Source organism: Cervus elaphus, chromosome 7 (assembly GCF_910594005.1).
Source record: "Cervus elaphus chromosome 7, mCerEla1.1, whole genome shotgun sequence".
Classification (NCBI taxonomy): Eukaryota; Metazoa; Chordata; class Mammalia; order Artiodactyla; family Cervidae; genus Cervus; species Cervus elaphus.
Genome location: NC_057821.1, coordinates 20,764,443 through 20,783,740, shown reverse-complemented (window position 1 = coordinate 20,783,740; position 19,298 = coordinate 20,764,443). Strand labels below are relative to the sequence as shown.

The following is a 19,298-nucleotide window of genomic DNA, read 5'->3' as shown; positions in this document are numbered from 1 at the left end:
AGGGAGGAAGGAATTAACCCTATTTTCCATAAAGGAAAAACTGAGACTACAGATAACAAAATAACACAATAGTCTGAGTTTCTTTTTAAATTGATTTATGGTGGCACAGTGGTAAAGAACCCACCTGCCAATGCAGGAGATGTAAGAGACGCCAGTTCAATCCCTGGGTCGGGAAGATCACTGTGCCCCATAAGAGGACATGGCAACCCACTCCAGTATTCTTGCCTGGAGAATCCCATGGACAGAGGTGCCTGGCAGGCTACGGTTCATAGGGTCACAAAGAGTTGGACATGACTGAAGCAATTTAGCATACACACATTGATTATAAAGTTGTTTGTGTCAACAGTCTCAGGTGGCAGTTACAGCCAGTTAGGCAAAGATAATAAAGCTTGACAAAGTTGACTTTTTCCCCTGAGGTCTCCACCACTCATTGTTTCTCTCTTCAAATGCAACCAGGTAGTATGATATAAAACTTAAAGAGCAAGGCACCAGGAGTCCCTCTTCCAAGTGTCCTGGATCTATTGTTCTCCACGTGTGGTCCCTAGACCAATGGTACCAGCATCACCTGGGAACCACTCAGGCAGAAACCCTGGGAGCCTAGCCATCTGTGGTTTAATGCACCTTCCAGATGGTTCTGATGCTTGCTAATGCATGGTTCTCCGTCCTGACCACTCATTAGAATCCCTGGAAGCTTTGGAAAATTACCCGATTCTCCAGACTCACCCTGGGAGGCTGAGCATCCTTTGGCCTGAACTGCCTGGATGCAGATCCAGTCACTGCTCTGTGACCTTGGATGTGGTACTTAGCCTCTTGGTGTCAGTTTTGTCACCTACTTCATAAAGTTGTGGGATCCAGTGAGTTAGTATTTGGAAAGCACTTGGAACAGAGTAAAGACTATGGAAGAGTTTATCATTGTTATCCTCACTGAAGAAATCACTTCCTGTCTTTTAGCACTTAAAGATGACATCAAACGTTTTTGTTCGTTTGCTTTTAGTTAACAATAGCAAGTGTTATTTTCAACAACTCTGCTGAACACTGGAGGGGAAGTTCACTTTAGAAAAAAAAAAATGAATGTGTGAATGTTTGGGGATCTCCCTCCTGAATGAAGGGGATAGAAAGTTAGACTGGGTACCAGGACAGCTGGAGGATTAAATTCTTTAATGCAAACAATCTTTGCTGTATATCTTAAGCCGCCATTATATTCTGCAAGGCATTTCTGAAAAGACAGAAAAGGGGAAAATCACATTGCCTTTTATTTTGTTAAATTAAAAAAAAATAATAATACAGTAAAGTACAAAAAAAATAATCATCACCATATACAGATTATTCAGAATTAAACAGTCAACAGTTAGCCAAAAGGAAAGGAAGTTAGACTAGGATGCCCTTCACTGACAGACTTTGCCTCAGCTAAGAATTCTATTGTACAAACAGATCTAGACAAACACATTTTTCTTTGCATTATTTTCCGGGATTTAGAGGTAAAGCCATGTGTATATAAAAGCTGGACCCAAGTAGATCTGTAATCTAGGAGCCTAGAAAACAGGGGTTTCAGTGCCCCAGTTAAAACTTCCCGGGATTTCCTTGTGGCTCAGCTGGCAAAGAATCCACCTGCAATGCGGGAGACCTGGGTTCGATCCCTGGATTGGGAAGATCCCCTGGAGACAGGAAAGGCTACGCACTCCAGTATTCTGGCCTGGAGAATTCCATAGACTGTATAGTCTATGGGGTAGCAAAGAATCAGACATGACTGAGTGACTTTCACTTCACTTCACTTCATATAGTCCATGGGGTCGCAAAGAGTTGGACATGACTGAGTGACTTTCACTTCACTTCACTTAAAACTCCCCACTGACAATAATTCTAGAATAGCATTTATTTTTCTTACTCTGAAGAAATGAGGTACTTTAATCATAAGTACTTGAACTCCCTCTTTGAATAAAGACAAATTTTGAACTTTGGTGAAGCTTATTCATTGTTTATGGCTGGGACTGAATTCAGCTGGAACACTCGTGAGCTGTGTGACCTCATTTTTTAAAAAAGGCCCTTTCTAAACAAGAGATGCAATCTGCTGGATGCCAAAGAGGTCATGGAGGTAGATCTGGCAACCTTATGGGTCATGGAGGAAACTTTGGAAGTGGTGGACGTAACTTTGGCCTTGGAAAGGCCAAAGGACGTGGAAACTTTGGTGGAAGAGGGGGCTATGGTGGTGGAGGTGGTGGCAACAGAAGGAGTTATGGAGGAGGTGATGGTGGATACAATGGACTTGGAGGTGATGGTGGCAACTATGGCGGTGGTCCTGGTTATAGTAGTAAGGAGGCTATGGTGGTGGTGGACAGGATATGGAAACCAAGGTGGTGGATATGGTGGTCGTGGTGGAGGATATGATGGTTACGATGAAGGAGGAGGTTTCGGAGGTAACTGTTGGTGGTGGTGGAAACTATAATGATTTTGGAAATTACAATGGACAACAGCAATCAAATTATGGACCCGTGAAAGGGGGCGGTTTTGGTGGAAGAAGCTCGGGCAGTCCCTATGGTGGTGCTTATGGATCTGGTGGTGGAAGTGGTGGTAATGGTAGCAGAAAGTTCTGAACACTCAGAAAAGGACTACAGTTCTTAGCAGAAGAGAGGGCAAAGAGTTGTCAGGAAAGCTATAGACTTCTTTGAGACAGTCATCCCAAATGCATTAGAGAAATTGTAAAAATCTGCCACAGAAGGAATGATGATCCATAGTCAGAAAAGTGTCTGCAGCTTAAACAGGAAACCCTACTGTTCAGGACTGTTATACCCACAGTTTGCAAAAAGTGCAGCTATTGATGAATGCAGTGTAGTGTCAATTAGATGTTACATTCCTGAGGTCTTTTATCTGTTGTAGCTTTGTCTTTTTGTTTTCATTACATCAGGTATATTGCCCTGTAAATTGTGGTAGTGGTACTGGGAATAAAAAATTAGGGAATTTTTAACTTAAAAAAAATTTTTTTTTTGTTTCTGTTTTCCTCCAGCAGTATTCACACAGAGTTTATGTCTTTATACCAACAATCTTTTAAAAACATGGGCTAAGAAGAAAATAAAAGATTTTGTTGTCTTTTACTGTATAAGTAGATTTCAATGACTTAGGGATTTGTTTGTGTTTTTTTTGGCTGCACCAAGTCTTAGCAGTAGCATGTGGGCTCTAGTTCCCTGACCAGGGATTGAACCCAGGGCATCTGCATTCAGAGCACAGAGTCTTAGTCACTGGACCACCAGGGAAGTCCCTCAATGGCCTAGTTAAGCAAAAGACTAGAAGAAGATTTTTTATTTTAATATTATACACACTCTTATCACATCATAATTTTATCATATTTTAACATGAATGACTTCTCCCATGTTATTCTAGATATATATCTAGATATATATTAAACTAATGTTTTTATTTAAAACTGTGCCACAGAATAGCCTATCAAGAGAATGAAATATATCTGTAGGGTTTTCAATGAAATATTAACTTTGTACCATAACAACTTGCATTGTAAATCTGATAGAAATCAAGAGTAAATGAAATTTATACTTAAATTATTTTCAAACCTGCTAATCCATTGTTACAAAAACAATAAGACATCACTAACATTCATGGGGTGCTTACTGTGTGCCAGGCATAGTATTACACATTTCACAAATTCATTACTCATTTATTTTTCACAACAACTTATACCTGGAAAACAGAGGATTGTTAAAATCAGAAAGCCAGGGTTAATCACTTTTGAAACATTACATTCTTTGTAAGTAACAGGAACAGCCTCTAGTCATGTGTTTACTTTGATAGTGATGTAATTGGTGTTTTCCATATTATAGAATCTGAAGAAAAACCACTGCATTGTAGTGTAATGCACTTCTCCAGATCCCTAATCCATGAGTTAAGGATTGAGTCTCTAAGGGACAGCATAGCCCTAGTGGCTAAGATTGTCCCAAAGGGCTTTCCTGGTGGCTCAGATGGTAAAGAAAAGAATCTGCCTGCAATGCAGGAAACCTGAGTTCGATCCCTGGATTGGAAAGATCCCCTGGAGAAGGGAATGGCTACACCCACTCCAGTATTCTTGCCTGGAGAATTCCATGGACAGAGGAGCCTGGCAAGCTACAGTCCATGGGGTCTCGCCAACAGTCAGACATGACTGAGTGACTTTCACTTTCAAAGGGCAGATAGCCTAGTCGCTAAGATTGTGGGCACTGGAGCCAGGGGCCAGACTCCCAGGATTCAGTCCCAGCTCAACCAGTGACGATCTGTATGTCTCTAGCAAAGTTCCCCAACTTAATTGTGCCTTCATTTCCTCAAATGTGAAACAGTGAAAATAACAGATCTACTCCTTGGAGCTGGGGTGAGCATTGAATACTTAGATTCCTGCGAAGCCCTTAAAACAGTACTTGCCTTCCAAAGCAGTGACTAGACTTTAGCTACTATTATTTGTATTGCCTATTTAAGATTCACAGTGCACAAGTAAGTTTAATGAAAATGTTACAATGTCTGAGTTTCTTCATGGTGCTGGAGATGACCATTGGCAGAGGCAAATCTGGGAAACCTTCCAATGAAGGAAATGCTTTCATGGAATTTGTGTGATGACCTGAGAACAGCCACAGTAGGTGGCCTTGGATGTAGCCCTGATCTGACCTGGCACCGTCCATGTCAAATGTCAGTTCTCTGCATAGTTTTAGAGTATTGCAATATTTATACTGTTTTGGACTCAACCAAGATGCCCTTCAATAGGTAAGTGGATAAATGGATAAACTGTGCTACCTACAGAGAATAGAGTATTAGTGCTTAAAAGAAATGAGCTATCAAGCCATGAAAAGACATGGAGGAACCATAAATGCATATCCCTATGTGAAAGAAGCTAATATGAGCAGGCTACGTACTGTCTGATTCCAATTATGTGACATTTTGGAAAAGGCAAAACTATGAAGAAAGTAGAAGGATCAATGGTTGTTAGGGACTGGGCAGAGATTAGTAGACAGAACTTAGAGGATGTTTTAGGGACATGAAAATACTCTGTGTGATATTGTAATGATAATAGATGTCATTATGCATTTGTCCAAAGCCACAGGGTTTACAACACCAAGAATGAATCCTAAGGTAAGCTATACACTTTAGATGATTATGATATATCCATTTAGTTTCATCCTTGGTTAAAAAAAGAAATGTACAGTTCTGGTAAGTGATGCTGACGACAATGGTGAAGGCTACGCAGATGTGGGGGTAAGGGTTATATGAGAAATTTCTGTACTCTCCTCTCAGTTTTATTGTAAACCTACAACTGCTCTTAAAAAATAAAGTGTTTAAAAAAATTAAGCTGGGATTTGAACTAATGTGGTAAGAGTGTTGAACCCCAGAGTCCCTACTTCCAATTACTGTTCTACCAGTAAGTATGTAAATCCCTTAGCATGCCTGAAATCGCAAACCTAAGAATAGCAAAAATCGTATCTTTCAGATTAAAGAAAAATGTTCTTTTCCGATTAAAGAAAGGTGATCTTTATTAACATTAGTCTTGGTCACATAGCTCTGGTTTGACAATATTTCTTTCTTTCTTTTTTTTTTTTTGCTTTAAACAGACAGTCATGCAGGCTGTACTGGATCTCCTAGAGATGGAAGCAAATGAACAGAAGAGTCCCAATTATGGGCTCTTACTACTTTGGGCTTCTCTGTCCAATACTGTCCCTGTAAGTATGTTAGTAAAGGAAGGCATGCATTTCAGTCTGCTGTACTTTCAGTTTTTTCCCTTCATTGTCCTTCCTTTCTTGTAATTTATTTATTTATTCATTTATTTTTGGCTGGGTCGCGTCTTTGCTGCTGTGAAGACTTTTCTCTAGTTGCAGAGGGCGGGAGCCACTCTCTAGTTGCAGTGCGTGGGCTTCTCGCTGCAGTGGCTTCTCTTGCTGCAGAGCTGAGGCTCCAGCCTGCAGGCTTCAGCAGCTCCCAGACTCTAGAGCACAAGCTCAGAAGTTGTTGGTGCTCGGGCTTCGTGGCTCCATGGCCTGTGGGATCTTCCTGGACCAGGGATGGAATCTGTATCACCTGCATTGGCAGGTGAATTCTTTACCACTGAGCCACTAGGGAATTTAAAAAAAAAAAATTTTTTTTTTTCACTTGTTATGGGGAAGAAAATGACTGTCTTGGATTTGGTTGTGAGATAGGAAAACAAAACTGAGTGCCTAAGGAAATCTGTTACGATCACAAAGGAGGCACAGCAGAGATCTGAAGTACATTCTGTTCTTTGTAAGGCAGCATGTAAGAGCCTAAGGAAAAAATTTGCACTTTTGGGTCAGATGTGACAACACCGGTGTATGGAGCACTTTCTGTACTTTCCGCGTTGGGCAGCATGCTTAATGTCGGTGCTGTAAAGATGAGGAAGTCTTGACCCCTGCCATTTATTGGGGAGAGAGTGGATCAATGGGTAGTTCAGTTAAAACTGGGCCGAATCCAGGTATCCTAGCCACAGCATAGGATCTCATGGAGGTAACAGACTCTCTGATCCTCCATTCCCTTATTGGTAAAAAGGGATAGTAAAATTCCTAGTATGGTCCTATGTTTGAGCCTTTTAATAATCCATAACCCTCATTTCTCTACGAGATTATTGTGAGGATTCAGTGAGACAAACCAGCTGCTACCTAGGGATCATGAGTTCTTTGTCTTCCCTTGACCCCATTCTCCTTCTGTGTATCCTTCCTCTTGGCATGATGTAGACCTGGAAGCTTCCCCATGAGTGGAGCTGGTGATGTTAGAACTCACTACACTTCTAAAGAAAAAGGAGATTTTTTTTTTTCCTTTTGCAGTCACAGATAAGATTTGTTACAGCAGAAGGATACAAAGCAAAATCAGCAAAGGGAAAAGGGAGATGGGGGCGGGGGGTGAAGTCCAGAGAGAACCAGGTACAAGCTTCCAAGAGTCTTCTCCCTGCAGAGTCACACAAGACGTACATCATCCCTCCAACAATTAAGTTGTGACAAACTTTGGGAAGTGTTATGAAGCAGGGAAGCTCATTAGAGACTCAGTGTCCAAGATTTTCTTGGGGGATTGATCACAAAAGCACCCTCTGCCTAGCATCATCAACATTCCAGACCCTCAGAAGGAAAGCAGGTGTTCCCTATAAGCCTCGTTGTTGGCACAGAAATGTAGTTGCACTGAGCCCTTCTTAGCAGTTCGGGTGGTGGGGATGAGAGCAGAGGTTTTTTAACTGTTTCCTTTTAAAACTGTTATGAATTAGAATAAAGCTACAAGACTTGTCTGACACTTCATGATCGATGCACAGCAGTCTCCTGTGTCAGGAGGATTTTATGTTAGCTCAAGCTGCACTTATATAATTTGAGAGTTTAAAGGTTAAACTTTTTATGTATTTGTTTTCTACTGAACTGGAACTTTTAACCCACCTGTAATGTTAAATGTATTCTTTTTTCTTCTAACAAATAGAAATAAGATGTGTTCAGTATTATTTGTTTCTCCTTCCTCTGGTAAAAGTTGTGGAAGGATAAGTATCAATATTTTGGTTTCCTGTAACCCATTATAAAGAAAGTGAAAATTGCTCAGTCATGTCCAACTCTTTGCGAGCCCATGGACTTTACAGTCCATGGAATTCTCCAGGCCAGAATACTGAAGTGGGTAGCTGTTCCCTTCTCCAGGAGATCTTCCCAACCAAGGGATCGAACACAGGTCTCCCGCATTGCAGGTGGATTCTTTACCAGCTGAGCCACAACAAGGGAAGCCCAAGAATACAGGAGTGGGTAGCCTATCCCTTCTCCAGCGGATCTTCCCAACCCAGAAACCCAGCCAGGGTCTCCTGCATTGCAGGTGGATTCTGTAAAGAGCAGAAATAGAAATTTTGGCTTCTCTTTTCAAGTGTGTGTCAGTCACTAAAATATATATTTAATCTAGGGTAGGAGAAAGTAGAAAGTCTCCCTTTCCCTTTCTTTTTGTACCTCTAACACTATTCTCTGATTTTTCCTTATGCAATGCTTTTGGAAACTGATTAAGCTAGAGCAAAATTAAAAGGCAGATATCAAAAGCAACTCCCAAAGCAGCAACAAAACAGTCACTCCTGTCACAGGATTAATTTTCAAGATCTCATTAGAAAGGACCCCCTGGAAGAAAGGGACACAAAGCCCCATTGATCTGACCCAGGGGAAGTCAGTTTTTTGGAATCTGTTCCTGGCACTGGTGCGAAAGAATTTAAATCAATGATTTCAGAAAGCAAGTGTCTGATGATCAGTGAAAGTTCCATCTTACTGGTTCTTGTTGGCACTTCCAAGAGGCAGCTGGTGTGCAGGCAGAGACCCTGGCCTGGCTTTCGAGTCAAGTCCAATGCCTAATCACAGCACCATATGACAATGGGCCAATTGTTTAACTGCAAGCCCTAGTGTCCATATCTGTAAGATAGGATGAATGTTATCTGCCTCATAGGGTATTGTGAGCATTATGTTTTTAAGGAGTGGAAAGTGGCTTACAGTCCCTGGCTCAAAAAACATTCACTTTCTTTTCTTATAAAAAGCAACACCATGGTTTCAATTAGTCATTTCGTTCAGTGGCCCACTAATAATGAACTGCCTTGGCTTCCAAAACTTGACCTCTCAAATGCCCTAGGGTGGGAGTAGCTACTGCTGTTCCCAGCTTCTATAATCTCCCATCGTGGCCTGGAGAGCCTCCAAAAGCCCTGCCAGAGGTGTGGATTATGAGGCCTGTGCTTCCCTGGTGCCTAGATCACATCCTACTCCATGCTCTGTCTCAAGGGCCGTGGAACTCAGAGCTCAGGCTTCAGACGGGCTTGGTACAGGGCCCCAGGAGGCTCTGTTATGAGACCCAAGTCTTGGTGAATTTCAGTGGACTGGTCCAAGATATTAACCACGATTTATGAAATTATTTCTACAGAAACCCATTTCCAAAGTCCAAGAAACTCCTGACTACCAAATAAACTTTTCAAGAACATTGTTCCAAACCAATCTCAAAGTTGATGTTTTACCTTTTCAATCTGCTTCTCTGAAGCTCTTTCTAAACACTTTCAGTAGTGACCATCCCCTCACCCCTCCCCATCCCACCCTCAATTCCCATAGCATTTATTGTCTGTACCATCTGCTGCCTGTATATTTAGCTCATTTTTTTCTCTTGTATCTCTCTCATACTTTCAAAAGACGTGAAAGTCCTTTGGACAGGAAGTATGTCTTCTGTAAGTTTTGTGTTTACCATGGTTGGTAGAAGACTATCTGACCTGTTAGAGAGATTACACCAGTATTTGTTAAGGGTTTCGTTTGTTGGTTGGTTGGTTTTAATTTGGCTGTGCTGGGTCTTAGTTGTGGCACACGGGACCTTCGGTCTTGGTTGCGCCATGTAGAAGCCTTAGTTGCAGCATGCGAACTCTTAGTTGTGGCATGTGAGATCTAGTTCCCAGACCAGGGATCCAATCTGGGCCTGCTGCATCGGGAGCTCCGAGTCTTAGCCACTGCATAACCAGGGATGATCCCTAGTAAATCTAGTTCCGGATGGAAGAACAAATGAGGCTGAAAAACATGCTCAGTTCATCTCCCTGACTCAACACGCAGAGCTTTCCGCCCCATCTCTTCTTTCCTGTCTTCTTACCTCTTTAAGATGATGGAAAGGCATGTTGGTGGCTGCTTCAGAAGCTCAGCAAGCCCAGTGGTCCTTCCTCTTTTTCCCCAGCCCTCACCATGGACTTGACCCCTCTGAGAAAACATGAACTGGTACTTTTGGGAGCAGTTTTGAGCTTTTTTGCCAAATATGGTGCACAACAGTCCCAAGGTCACATATTCTTATTTGTTGACTCAGTAATGTGTATAAGTGGACTTCCCTGTGGCTCAAATGGTAAAGCGTCTGCCTACAATGCAGGAGACCCGGGTTTGATCCCTGGGTTGGGAAGATCCCCTGGAGAAGGAAATGGCAACCCACTCCGGTACTCTTGCCTGGAAAATCCCATGGATGGAGGAGCCTGTTGGACTACAGTCCATGGGGTCACAAAAAAAAAAAAAAGAGTCGGACACGACTGAGTGACTTCACTTCTAATGTATATAAACTTCTTACATACCATTGTTCTTCTATGTGGCTTTCTTTTCTTTTTAAAAGAGTAATTTTTTTATTTAAAAGATTTTATGTAGAATATAATATAGATTTTTAGAAGAAAATCTATTAAGAGGCATCAAACACAGTAACTAACACCACTGTACAACCATTTATAGTTTAACTGAATTCCTTGAGGATGCTTTAAAAATAAGTAATAGCCAATTTTAGTCAATCTCTAAAACTCTAATTAACCACATAAAACTTTAAACCCCTCTTTTGTATAACTGAAAATCTATACAATATCACTAAGATATATTTTCCCCCACTTGAACTCTGAGTCTTTAATTAACAAGCTCTACTGTATAGCATAGGGAACTATATTCAATATCCTGTATAAACCTTAATGGAAGAAATATGAAAATATATGTAATATTGTATTAATTTCTGATGTACGGCAAAGTGATTTAGTTGTATATACATATATACATGCTTCCCAGGTTGACCAGTGTTAAAGAATCCACCAGCCAAGGAAGACACACAAAGAGACACAGGTTCGATCCCTGGGTTGGGAAGATCCCCTGGAGGAGGAAATGGCAACCCACTCCAGTATTCTTTTTTTTTTTCATTTATTTTTATTAGTTGGAGGCTAATTACTTTACAATATTGTAGTGATTTTTGCCATACATTGACATGAATCAGCCATGGATTTACATGTGTTCCCCATCCTGATCCCCCCTCCCACCTCCCTCCCCATCCCATCCTCTGGGTCTTCCCAGTGCACCAGCCCTGAGCACTTGTCTCATGCATCCAACCTGAGCTGGTGATCTGTTTCACCCTTGATAATATACATGTTTCAATGCTATTCTCTCAAAACATCCCACCCTCGCCTTCTCCCACAGAGTCCAAAAGTCTGTTCTGTACATCTGTGTCTCGTTTTCTGTTTTGCCTATAGGGTTATTGTTACCATCTTTCTAAATTCCATATATATGCGTTAGTATACTGCATTGGTGTTTATCTTTCTGGCTTACTTCACTCTGTATAATGGGCTCCAGTTTCATCCATCTCATTAGAACTGATTCAAATGAATTCTTTTTAATGGCTGAGTAATATTCCATTGTGTATATGGACCACAGCTTCCTTATCCATTCGTCTGCTAATGGACATGTAGATTGCTTCCATGTCCTGGCAATTATAAACAGTGCTACAATGAACATTGGGGTGCACGTGTCCACTCCAGTATTCTTGCCTGGAGAATCCCATGAGCAGAGGAGCCTGGTGGGCTACAGTCCATGGAGTCGCAAAGAGCCAGACAAACTGAAGCGACTGAGCATGCACTCACCCACATGTATACATATATATACAAATATATATAACTAAATCACTTTGCTGTACAGCAGAAATTAATTCAACATTATAAATCGATTTACTTCAATATAATAAAATTTTTTTAAAAGATGGATTGAGTATGGAGTGGCTATTAATTAAATCCAGTAATTCCAGTAATTAAGTACTTCCCCTTATCGATAATGTAGAACACGCCCTTGTTGGGAGAAGGCGATGAGAGCTCGCTGAGCATGTTTCCTCTAAAAATGAACTAGTTGATATCTTGGGTCAGTGTATCCTAATCTGGAATACACCACAGAAAGCCTGTGTTGGGATTGTAGAGGGCTCGGTTCTCCGTTCACTTGTTTATGTAAAAAGCACCATGTTTATCCCCACGGTACCAGTTTACTGTCGAAGGGCACAGCAATGAGTAGGATGGAATTTAGTTTTGTCCAAGCACTTCCCTGGTGGCTCAGTCAGTAAAGAGTCCGCCTGCAATGCAGGAGACCTGAGTTCGATCCCTGGGTTGGGAAGATCTTCTGGAGGAGGGCATGGCCACCCACTCCAGTATTCTTGCTTGGAGAATTCCCATGGACAGAGGAGCCTGGCAGGCTGCAGTCCATGGGCTCACAAAGAGTCAGACGTGACTAAGCGCAAGCACTTCTTTTCAATTGCTTGTTCTTCCTCTTCTGACCACAGAGGGGAGCATTGGGATCATTTAAAGATGCTTAGCAGTCTCTGACGACAGACAAAAAAACTTAAATGAATCTGAGTCTTTTCAGGATTGGTTTTCCTAGATGAATTCTTTCACAATATGTGTTTACAAAAAAAAAAGGATGAAAGGGAAACCCAAGCTTCTTTTAATGATTTGGTATGTTTTCTTTAATGTGTAATCTAAAATAGAAGCAAAAACATCTACCTGAACTAAAGGAAAAATTTTTTGGTTTTTTTTTTTTCAATTGAATTGTAGTTTATTTGGGGCTTCCCAGGTCGCTCAGTGGATGAAAATTTGCCTGCAGTGCAGGAGATGCTGGAGATGTGGGTTCAAGCTCTGGTCGGGAAGATCCCCTGGAGGAGGTCTTGGCAACCCACTCCAGTAGTTTATTTACTATACTGTATATAGTTTTAGGTGTACAGCAGAGTGATTCAGTATTTTTTCAGCATATACTTCATTATATGTTATTACAAGATAATGGGTATAATTTCCTGTGCTGTCCAGTACATCCTTATTGCTTATCTATTTTAGTAGTTTGTATCTGTTAATCCCATACCCCTAATTTGTCCTTCCACCGTCTCTCTCCCTTTGTTAGCCACAATTTTGTCTTCTATATCTATGAGTGTGTTTCTGTTTTTCCTATACATTCATTTGTATATATATATATATTTTTAGATTCTACATATAGGTGATATCATTTGCCTTTCTCTGTCTGACTTACTTCACTAAGCACAATATTCTCTAGGTCCATCAGTGTTGCTGCAAATGGCAGTATTTCATTCTTTTTATGGCTGAGTAATATTCTATGGCATATATGTACTACATCTTCTTAATCCAATCATCTGTTAATGGGTGATTGGGTTGCTTCTATGTCTTGGCTATAGTAAAGGATGCTGCTATCAACATTGGAGTACATGTATTTTTTTGAATTAGTATTTCATATTTTCTGGATATATACCCAGGAATGAAATTGTTGGTTCATGTGGTAGTTCTAGTTTTAGTTTTATAAGGAACCTCTGTACTGTTTTCCATAGTGGCTGCACCAATTTACATTCCCAGCAGCAGTGTACGAGGGTTTCATGTCCTCCACATCCTCTCCAGCATTTGTTATTTGTACTCTTTTCAATGACAGTCATTCTGACCAGTGTGAGGGGATGTTTCATTGTGGTTTTGATTTTCATTTCTCTAGTAATTAGTAATGTTGAGCATCTTGTTCATGTGCTTGTCAGCCATCTGTATGTCTTTGATGTATAGCAGTATAATTTTATTGGTTGGTGGTATTTTATTGGTTGTGGTATTTTATAATACCATGATGAGTAAAGATGTGAAATAATTTTGTTTGGCCTAGAGTGAGAACTTGCAAACATACTGTGTTCAGTATGTTTACAAGCCTCCTTGCTCAATAGGGTGTGAAAGAACCCTATTTTTGGTATTGAGTTTATGAGATTTTAGGTATAGTTTCTGAGGCTTATTTAAAATTACCGTGTTTCATTTACAGAATATATGATTTGCTAATTTGTATTTCAAAGAGATTGAATCTTTAAAAATATCTTTGTTTTGGACTAACTTGCTTAAGTGTCATAATTTGTTGTTTCTAAAATTCTAATATGCGTTGGTATAATATTTTATATTGTATATTAATAAAATAAAAAATCCTGATTTTCCCATTTTATTTGTAGTGAAGATAATTTACTCCATATAAACAATATAGTAAAACTATAGTGGCAGAATAAAATTGTAAAGCTAACCCCTCAGAGATAATATAACATCTCTTTGTTCATAACATCTAGCTGTTTTCGAAGATACTCTTTACTAACATGCTTTTAACTTAAATATTTTAACTGTTTGTGGCTAATACTGTGTATTCTTTTGTTCACCTTCAAAGAAGGTTATACTTTTTGACACATGTTTTTCTTTTTAAGGTTGCATTTTGGACATTTGCATTTGTCCTGTCTCATCCCAATATCCACAGGACCATTATGGAAGGCATATCATCTGTATTTGGCACAGCAGGTACTAACACTGAATTAAATGGCATAATTGCAGGGACATCTAATAATGTGTGCTTGTCACACATTCCGGGCAAAGTTAAATGCCCCTAATTTAATAGAATTTCAAAATAATCCAAGTTGAACATAATTTATATGTTTCAAAATATAAGTTGATCAGGTAGAATCTTAGAATTTAATCAAGGATTTTAGAATTCATCTGGACCAACTCCCTTGTTTCCAAATAATGAAACAGAGAGATTATAATTTGCCCAACTTTCCTGTTTAAACACAAGTGTAATACACAGGGCTTTTCTTCTAATCTCCTGTCCCATTGCCTCAGCTGAACTCCAAGTCTATAGTTTTGGAATTCAAGATTTTCCAGATTTGATAAAAGTAATATGGTACATATTCTTTATACTACTTAACAGTACTAATGGGATATGGATGTTAGTTCCAAAGGAACTTTTAAAATGTTATAATTTTTAAAGGTTCTGTGGCTTTGAACTGCCGGTAGAGATTTCTACTTTGCCATTTTGGTTCAGATTTGGGCTCATCAGTTGTCATCTGTTTTAAAAAGCAGAAGCTTGAGTGGAGAAAATTCCAATCCTTGTTTATTCACCATAATTTTACCTGAGAGTAGATTTACAAAAAAACTTTAATATGTCAAATTATGTATTCTAATGTAAAAAAAAATCAATAAATGACTTGGTACTCTTGGAAGAACACAAAATAATAGTAGGGCAAAATGGTGTAATGACAGTTAATAGTTATTCCCTTCTCCCCTTCGTGATTGCTGAAAATATTTTATTTGGATTTTTAAACTTATTTTGACTACTTCCTTTCAAGTTAAGCCAGAAATCAAATTGGCTTGGCCAACAAGGATATAGAAGCCGTATTGCCTCTGAGATTTGAGTGTGAATTGGGCACTGCTAGGTCGTATTTCATGGAAGTGATGAGCGTTAGAATCACTGAGTCCCGACAACTCTGACAAGTTAGATTCTGGAGATATGACAGTGGTGGACGTAAGACAAGATGACTTGTGTTTATGGAGCTTATATCTGCAAAGCTAACAGAAATGTGCGTGCCTGCGTATCTATAGATGGCAAAGGGAATGCATCCTTGATCATCACATACTCTCCTTTATCTTGCCAGAGTCTTCTCCTGACACAGTGTTCTCCAAATTCCTGGTCTTTCAGAAATAAAAAGGCAGTATGGGTGGTGGTTGGGATAATATAAGAAGCCTATCTGACCCAAAGGCCACAATAGAAGCATAATATTAATCAAAATGTTTACTGCGTTTGAATCTTAAACTCTAAAACGCAGTTCTAAAGGAGAAAGACAAAATCTTTTGTCTTTTTCTATATTCCTGTTTTAGAACCTGTTATTCTCCTCTAACACGCTTCCCAGGTGGTGCTAGTGGTAAAGAACCCTCCTGCCAGTGTAGGAGATATAAGAGATGCAGGTTCGATCCCTGGGTTAGGAAGATCCCCTGGAGGAGGGCATGGCAATCCACTCCAGTATTCTTGCCTGGAGAATCCCATGGACAGAGGAGCCTGGTGGGCTGCAATCCATACAGTCACACAGAATTGGACAAGACTGAAGCAACTTAGCATGAACACATTCCCCTCTAACAGAAAAAAAAATCTTCAAATAGGTACCAGTGTACTAACTATATTATGTCAGTGCTCTCAGTTTATGAGACTCTTGTAGAATTGAAATTACTCTATAATGTATCTAACATTTTTTGCCATGCTTATACAAAAGCAGTTCATGTCAATTCATGAATACGATATAGCAGTTCAAGAATTTAGATAATGGGAGAGGAAGCCACAGATCTTTGGAAGTTGATATCAGGGGAGATACCCATATGCCCAAACAAAGGATTCTGTCAAAGGAAGAACATTAAAAGTGGATGAAATAACCTGACATAGCATGACATTTCTCTGATTTTTATGCTTTTTTCTATTAGAAGATTGCCTTTTCCTTCTTTGAAGATGTCTTTGGTGAATTTCCAACTCAGAATCTCACTAACCTCACCACTAGAGCCCATCTCAGACATTTTCCCCAACTTTCTTATACAATAAGTCTTGGGGAAAAGCTGCTATTGAATACTTGGTCCTTTATGTCTGGCTTCTTTCATTTGGTATAATGTTATATTTCGTATGATGATGTTTTAGATTAGCTGATTTTCATGTTTCAACCTCCTTGCATTCCTGAGATAAATCTTTAGTCATAGTGTATAATTCATATAAAACATATGATTTTTATATATGTTGCTGGATTCAGTATGTTAGTATTTTGTTGAGGAATTTTGCATCTTTATTAATAAGATATATTGATTTATAGTTTTCTTTCTTGTGATATCTTTGTCTAGTTTTGCTATCAGAATCAGTTCAGTTCAGTCGCTCAGTTGTGTCTGACTCTTTGCGACCCCGTGGACAGCAGCACGCCAGGATTCCCTGTCCATCACCAACTCCCCGAGCTTACTCAAATTCATGTCCATCAAGTTGGTGATGCCATCCAGCCATCTCATCCTCTGTCGTCCCCTTCTCCTCCCGCCTTCAATCTTTCCCAGCATCAGGACATTTTCCAAAGAGTCAGTTCTTCACACTGGGTGGCCAAAGTATTGGAGTTTCAGGTTCAGCATCAGTCCTTCCAATAAATATTCAGGACTGATTTCCTTTAGGATGAACTGGTTGGATCTCCTTGCAGTCCAAGGGACTCTCAAGAGTCTTCTCCAACACTACAATTCAAAAACATCAATTCTTCGGTGCTCAGCCTTCTTTATAGTCCAATTCTCACATCCATACATGACAACTGGAAAAACCAGAGCCTTGACTAGATGGACCTTTGTTGGCAAAGTAATGTCTGTGCTTTTTAATATGCTGTCTAGATTTGTCATAGCTTTTCTTCCAAGGAGCAAGCGTCTTTTAATTTCATGGCTGCAGTCACCATCTGCAGTGATTTTGGAACCCAAGAAAATAAAGTCTGTCACTGTTGCCATTGTTTCCCCATCTACATGCCATGAATTGATAGGACCGGATGCCATGATCTTAGTTTTTTGAATGTTGAGTTTTAAGCCAACTTTTTCACTCTCCTCTTTCACTTTCATCAGGAGGCTCTTTAGTTGCTCTTTGCTTTCTGGCACAAGGGTGGTGTCATCTGCATATCTGAGGTTATTGATATTTCTCCCGACAATCTTGATTCAAGCTTGTGCTTCATCCAGCCCGCCATTTCCACTACCACTCCATCTGGTGATGTCCATGTGTAGAGTCTTCTCTTGTGTTAGAAGAGGGTGTTTGCTATGACCAGTGTGTTCTCTTGGCAAAACTGTGTTAGCCTTTGACCTGCTCCATTTTGTACTCCAAGGCCAAGCTTGCCTGTTACTCCAGGTATCTCCTGACTTCCTACTTTTGTGTTCTAGTCCCCTATAATGAAAAGGACATCTTTTTTGGGTGTTAGTTCTAGAAGGTCTTGTAGGTCTTCAAAGAACTGTTCGGCTTCTTCAGCATTAGTGGTTGGGGCATAGACTTGGATTACTGTGATATTGAATGTTTGCCTTGGAAACAAACAGAGATCATTCTGTCATTTTTGAGATTGTATTCAAGTACTGCATTTCAGACTCTTTTGTTGTCTATGACAGCTACTCCATTTCTGCTAAGGAATTCTTGCCCACAGTAGTAGATATAATCGTCATCTGAGTTAAATTTGCCCATTCCAGTCCATTTTACTTTGCTGATTCCTAAAATGTCGATGTTCACCCTTGCCATCTCTTGTTTGACCACTTCCAATTTGCCTTGATTCATGGACCTAACATTCCAGGTTCCTACGCAATGTTGCTGTTTATAGCATCAGACTTTACTTCCATCACCAGTCACATCCACAACTGGGTGTAGTTTTTGCTTTGGTTCCATCTCTTCATTCTTTCTGGAATTATTTCTTCACTGATCTCCAATAGAATATTAGGCACCTACCACCCTCAGGAGTTCATCTTTCAGTGTCCTATCTTTTTGCCTTTTCATACTGTTCATGGGGTTCTCAAGGCAAGAATGCTGAAGTGGTTTGTCATTCCCTTCTCCAGTGGACCATGTTTTGTCAGAACTCTCCAGCATGACCCGTCCATTTTGGGTGGCCCTACACAGCATGGCTCATAGTTTCACTGAGTTAGACAAGGCTGTGGTCCATGTGATCAGAATGGTTAGTTTCTTGTGATTGTGGTTTTCATTCTGTTTGCCCTCTGATGGAGAAGGATGAGAGGCTTATGGAAGCTTCCTGATGGGGAAGACTGACTGAGGGAGAAACTGGATCTTGTTCTGATGGGCGGGGCCATGCTCAGTAAATCTTTAATCCTGTTTTCTGCCGATGGGTGGGGCTGTGTTCCCTCCCTGTTGTTTGACCTTAGGCCAAACTATGGTGGAGGTAGTGAAGATAATTGCAGCCTCCTTCAAAAGGCCCCATGTAGGCCCTGCTGCATTCAGTGCCCCCAACCCTGCAGCAGACTGCCACCAACCCATGCCTCCACCAGAGACTCCTGAACACTCACGGGCAAGTCTGGGTCAGTCTCTTGTGGGGTCACCACTCCTTTCTCCTGGGTCCTGGTGTGCATAAGGTTTTGTTTGTGCCCTCCAAGAGTCTGTTTCCCCAGTCCTGTGAAAGTTCTGGAGGCTCTTTGATGGGGTTAATGGCGACCTCCTCCAAGAAGGCTTATGCCATACGCAGGTGCACTTTACCCACAGCCCCTGACCCTGCAGCAGGCCACTGCTAACCTGTATCACCACAGGAGACACTCAGACACAGTTCTGGCCCAGTCTCTGTGGGGTCTCTGGGTCCTGATGCGTACAAGGTTTGTTTGAACCCTCTGAGCATCTCTGGTGGGTGTGGGTTTGATTCTAAATGCAGTTTCGCCCCTCCTACCATCTGGCTGGGGCTTCTGCTTTGCCCTTGGATGTGGGGTATCTTTTTTTGGTGGTATCCAACATTCTCCTGTCGATGGTTATTCAGCAGTGAGTTGTAATTTTGGAGTTCTCGCAGGAGAAGATGAGTGCATGTCCTTCTACTCTGCCATCTTGGAAGGTATCAGAATAATTTGGCTTTATAGAATGACTGCAGAATATTCCTCTGTCTTATATTTTTTTGAAAGAGTTTGGCAACCTTTTAGCTACACTGACCATGAGAAAAGAAAGAGGACACAAATGACTAAAACCATGAATGAGGGAGATGTTTTCCCAGTGGACTTAAAG

At 40.5% G+C, this 19,298-nt stretch overlaps 1 protein-coding gene across 3 annotated transcripts in view; it reads left to right on the top strand.

Moving 5' to 3' along the window:
* The window catches only part of LOC122697154 (24-hydroxycholesterol 7-alpha-hydroxylase), an 81,282-nt gene that overhangs the window by 18,039 nt on the left and 43,945 nt on the right, over window positions 1-19,298 (top strand). For all 3 annotated transcript variants that reach the window (XM_043907653.1, XM_043907654.1, XM_043907655.1), the window contains 2 exons: window positions 5,580-5,687; window positions 13,990-14,080. In XM_043907653.1, the coding sequence (XP_043763588.1) occupies window positions 5,580-5,687; window positions 13,990-14,080 (199 nt within the window). The remainder of the gene's footprint in view (window positions 1-5,579; window positions 5,688-13,989; window positions 14,081-19,298) is intronic.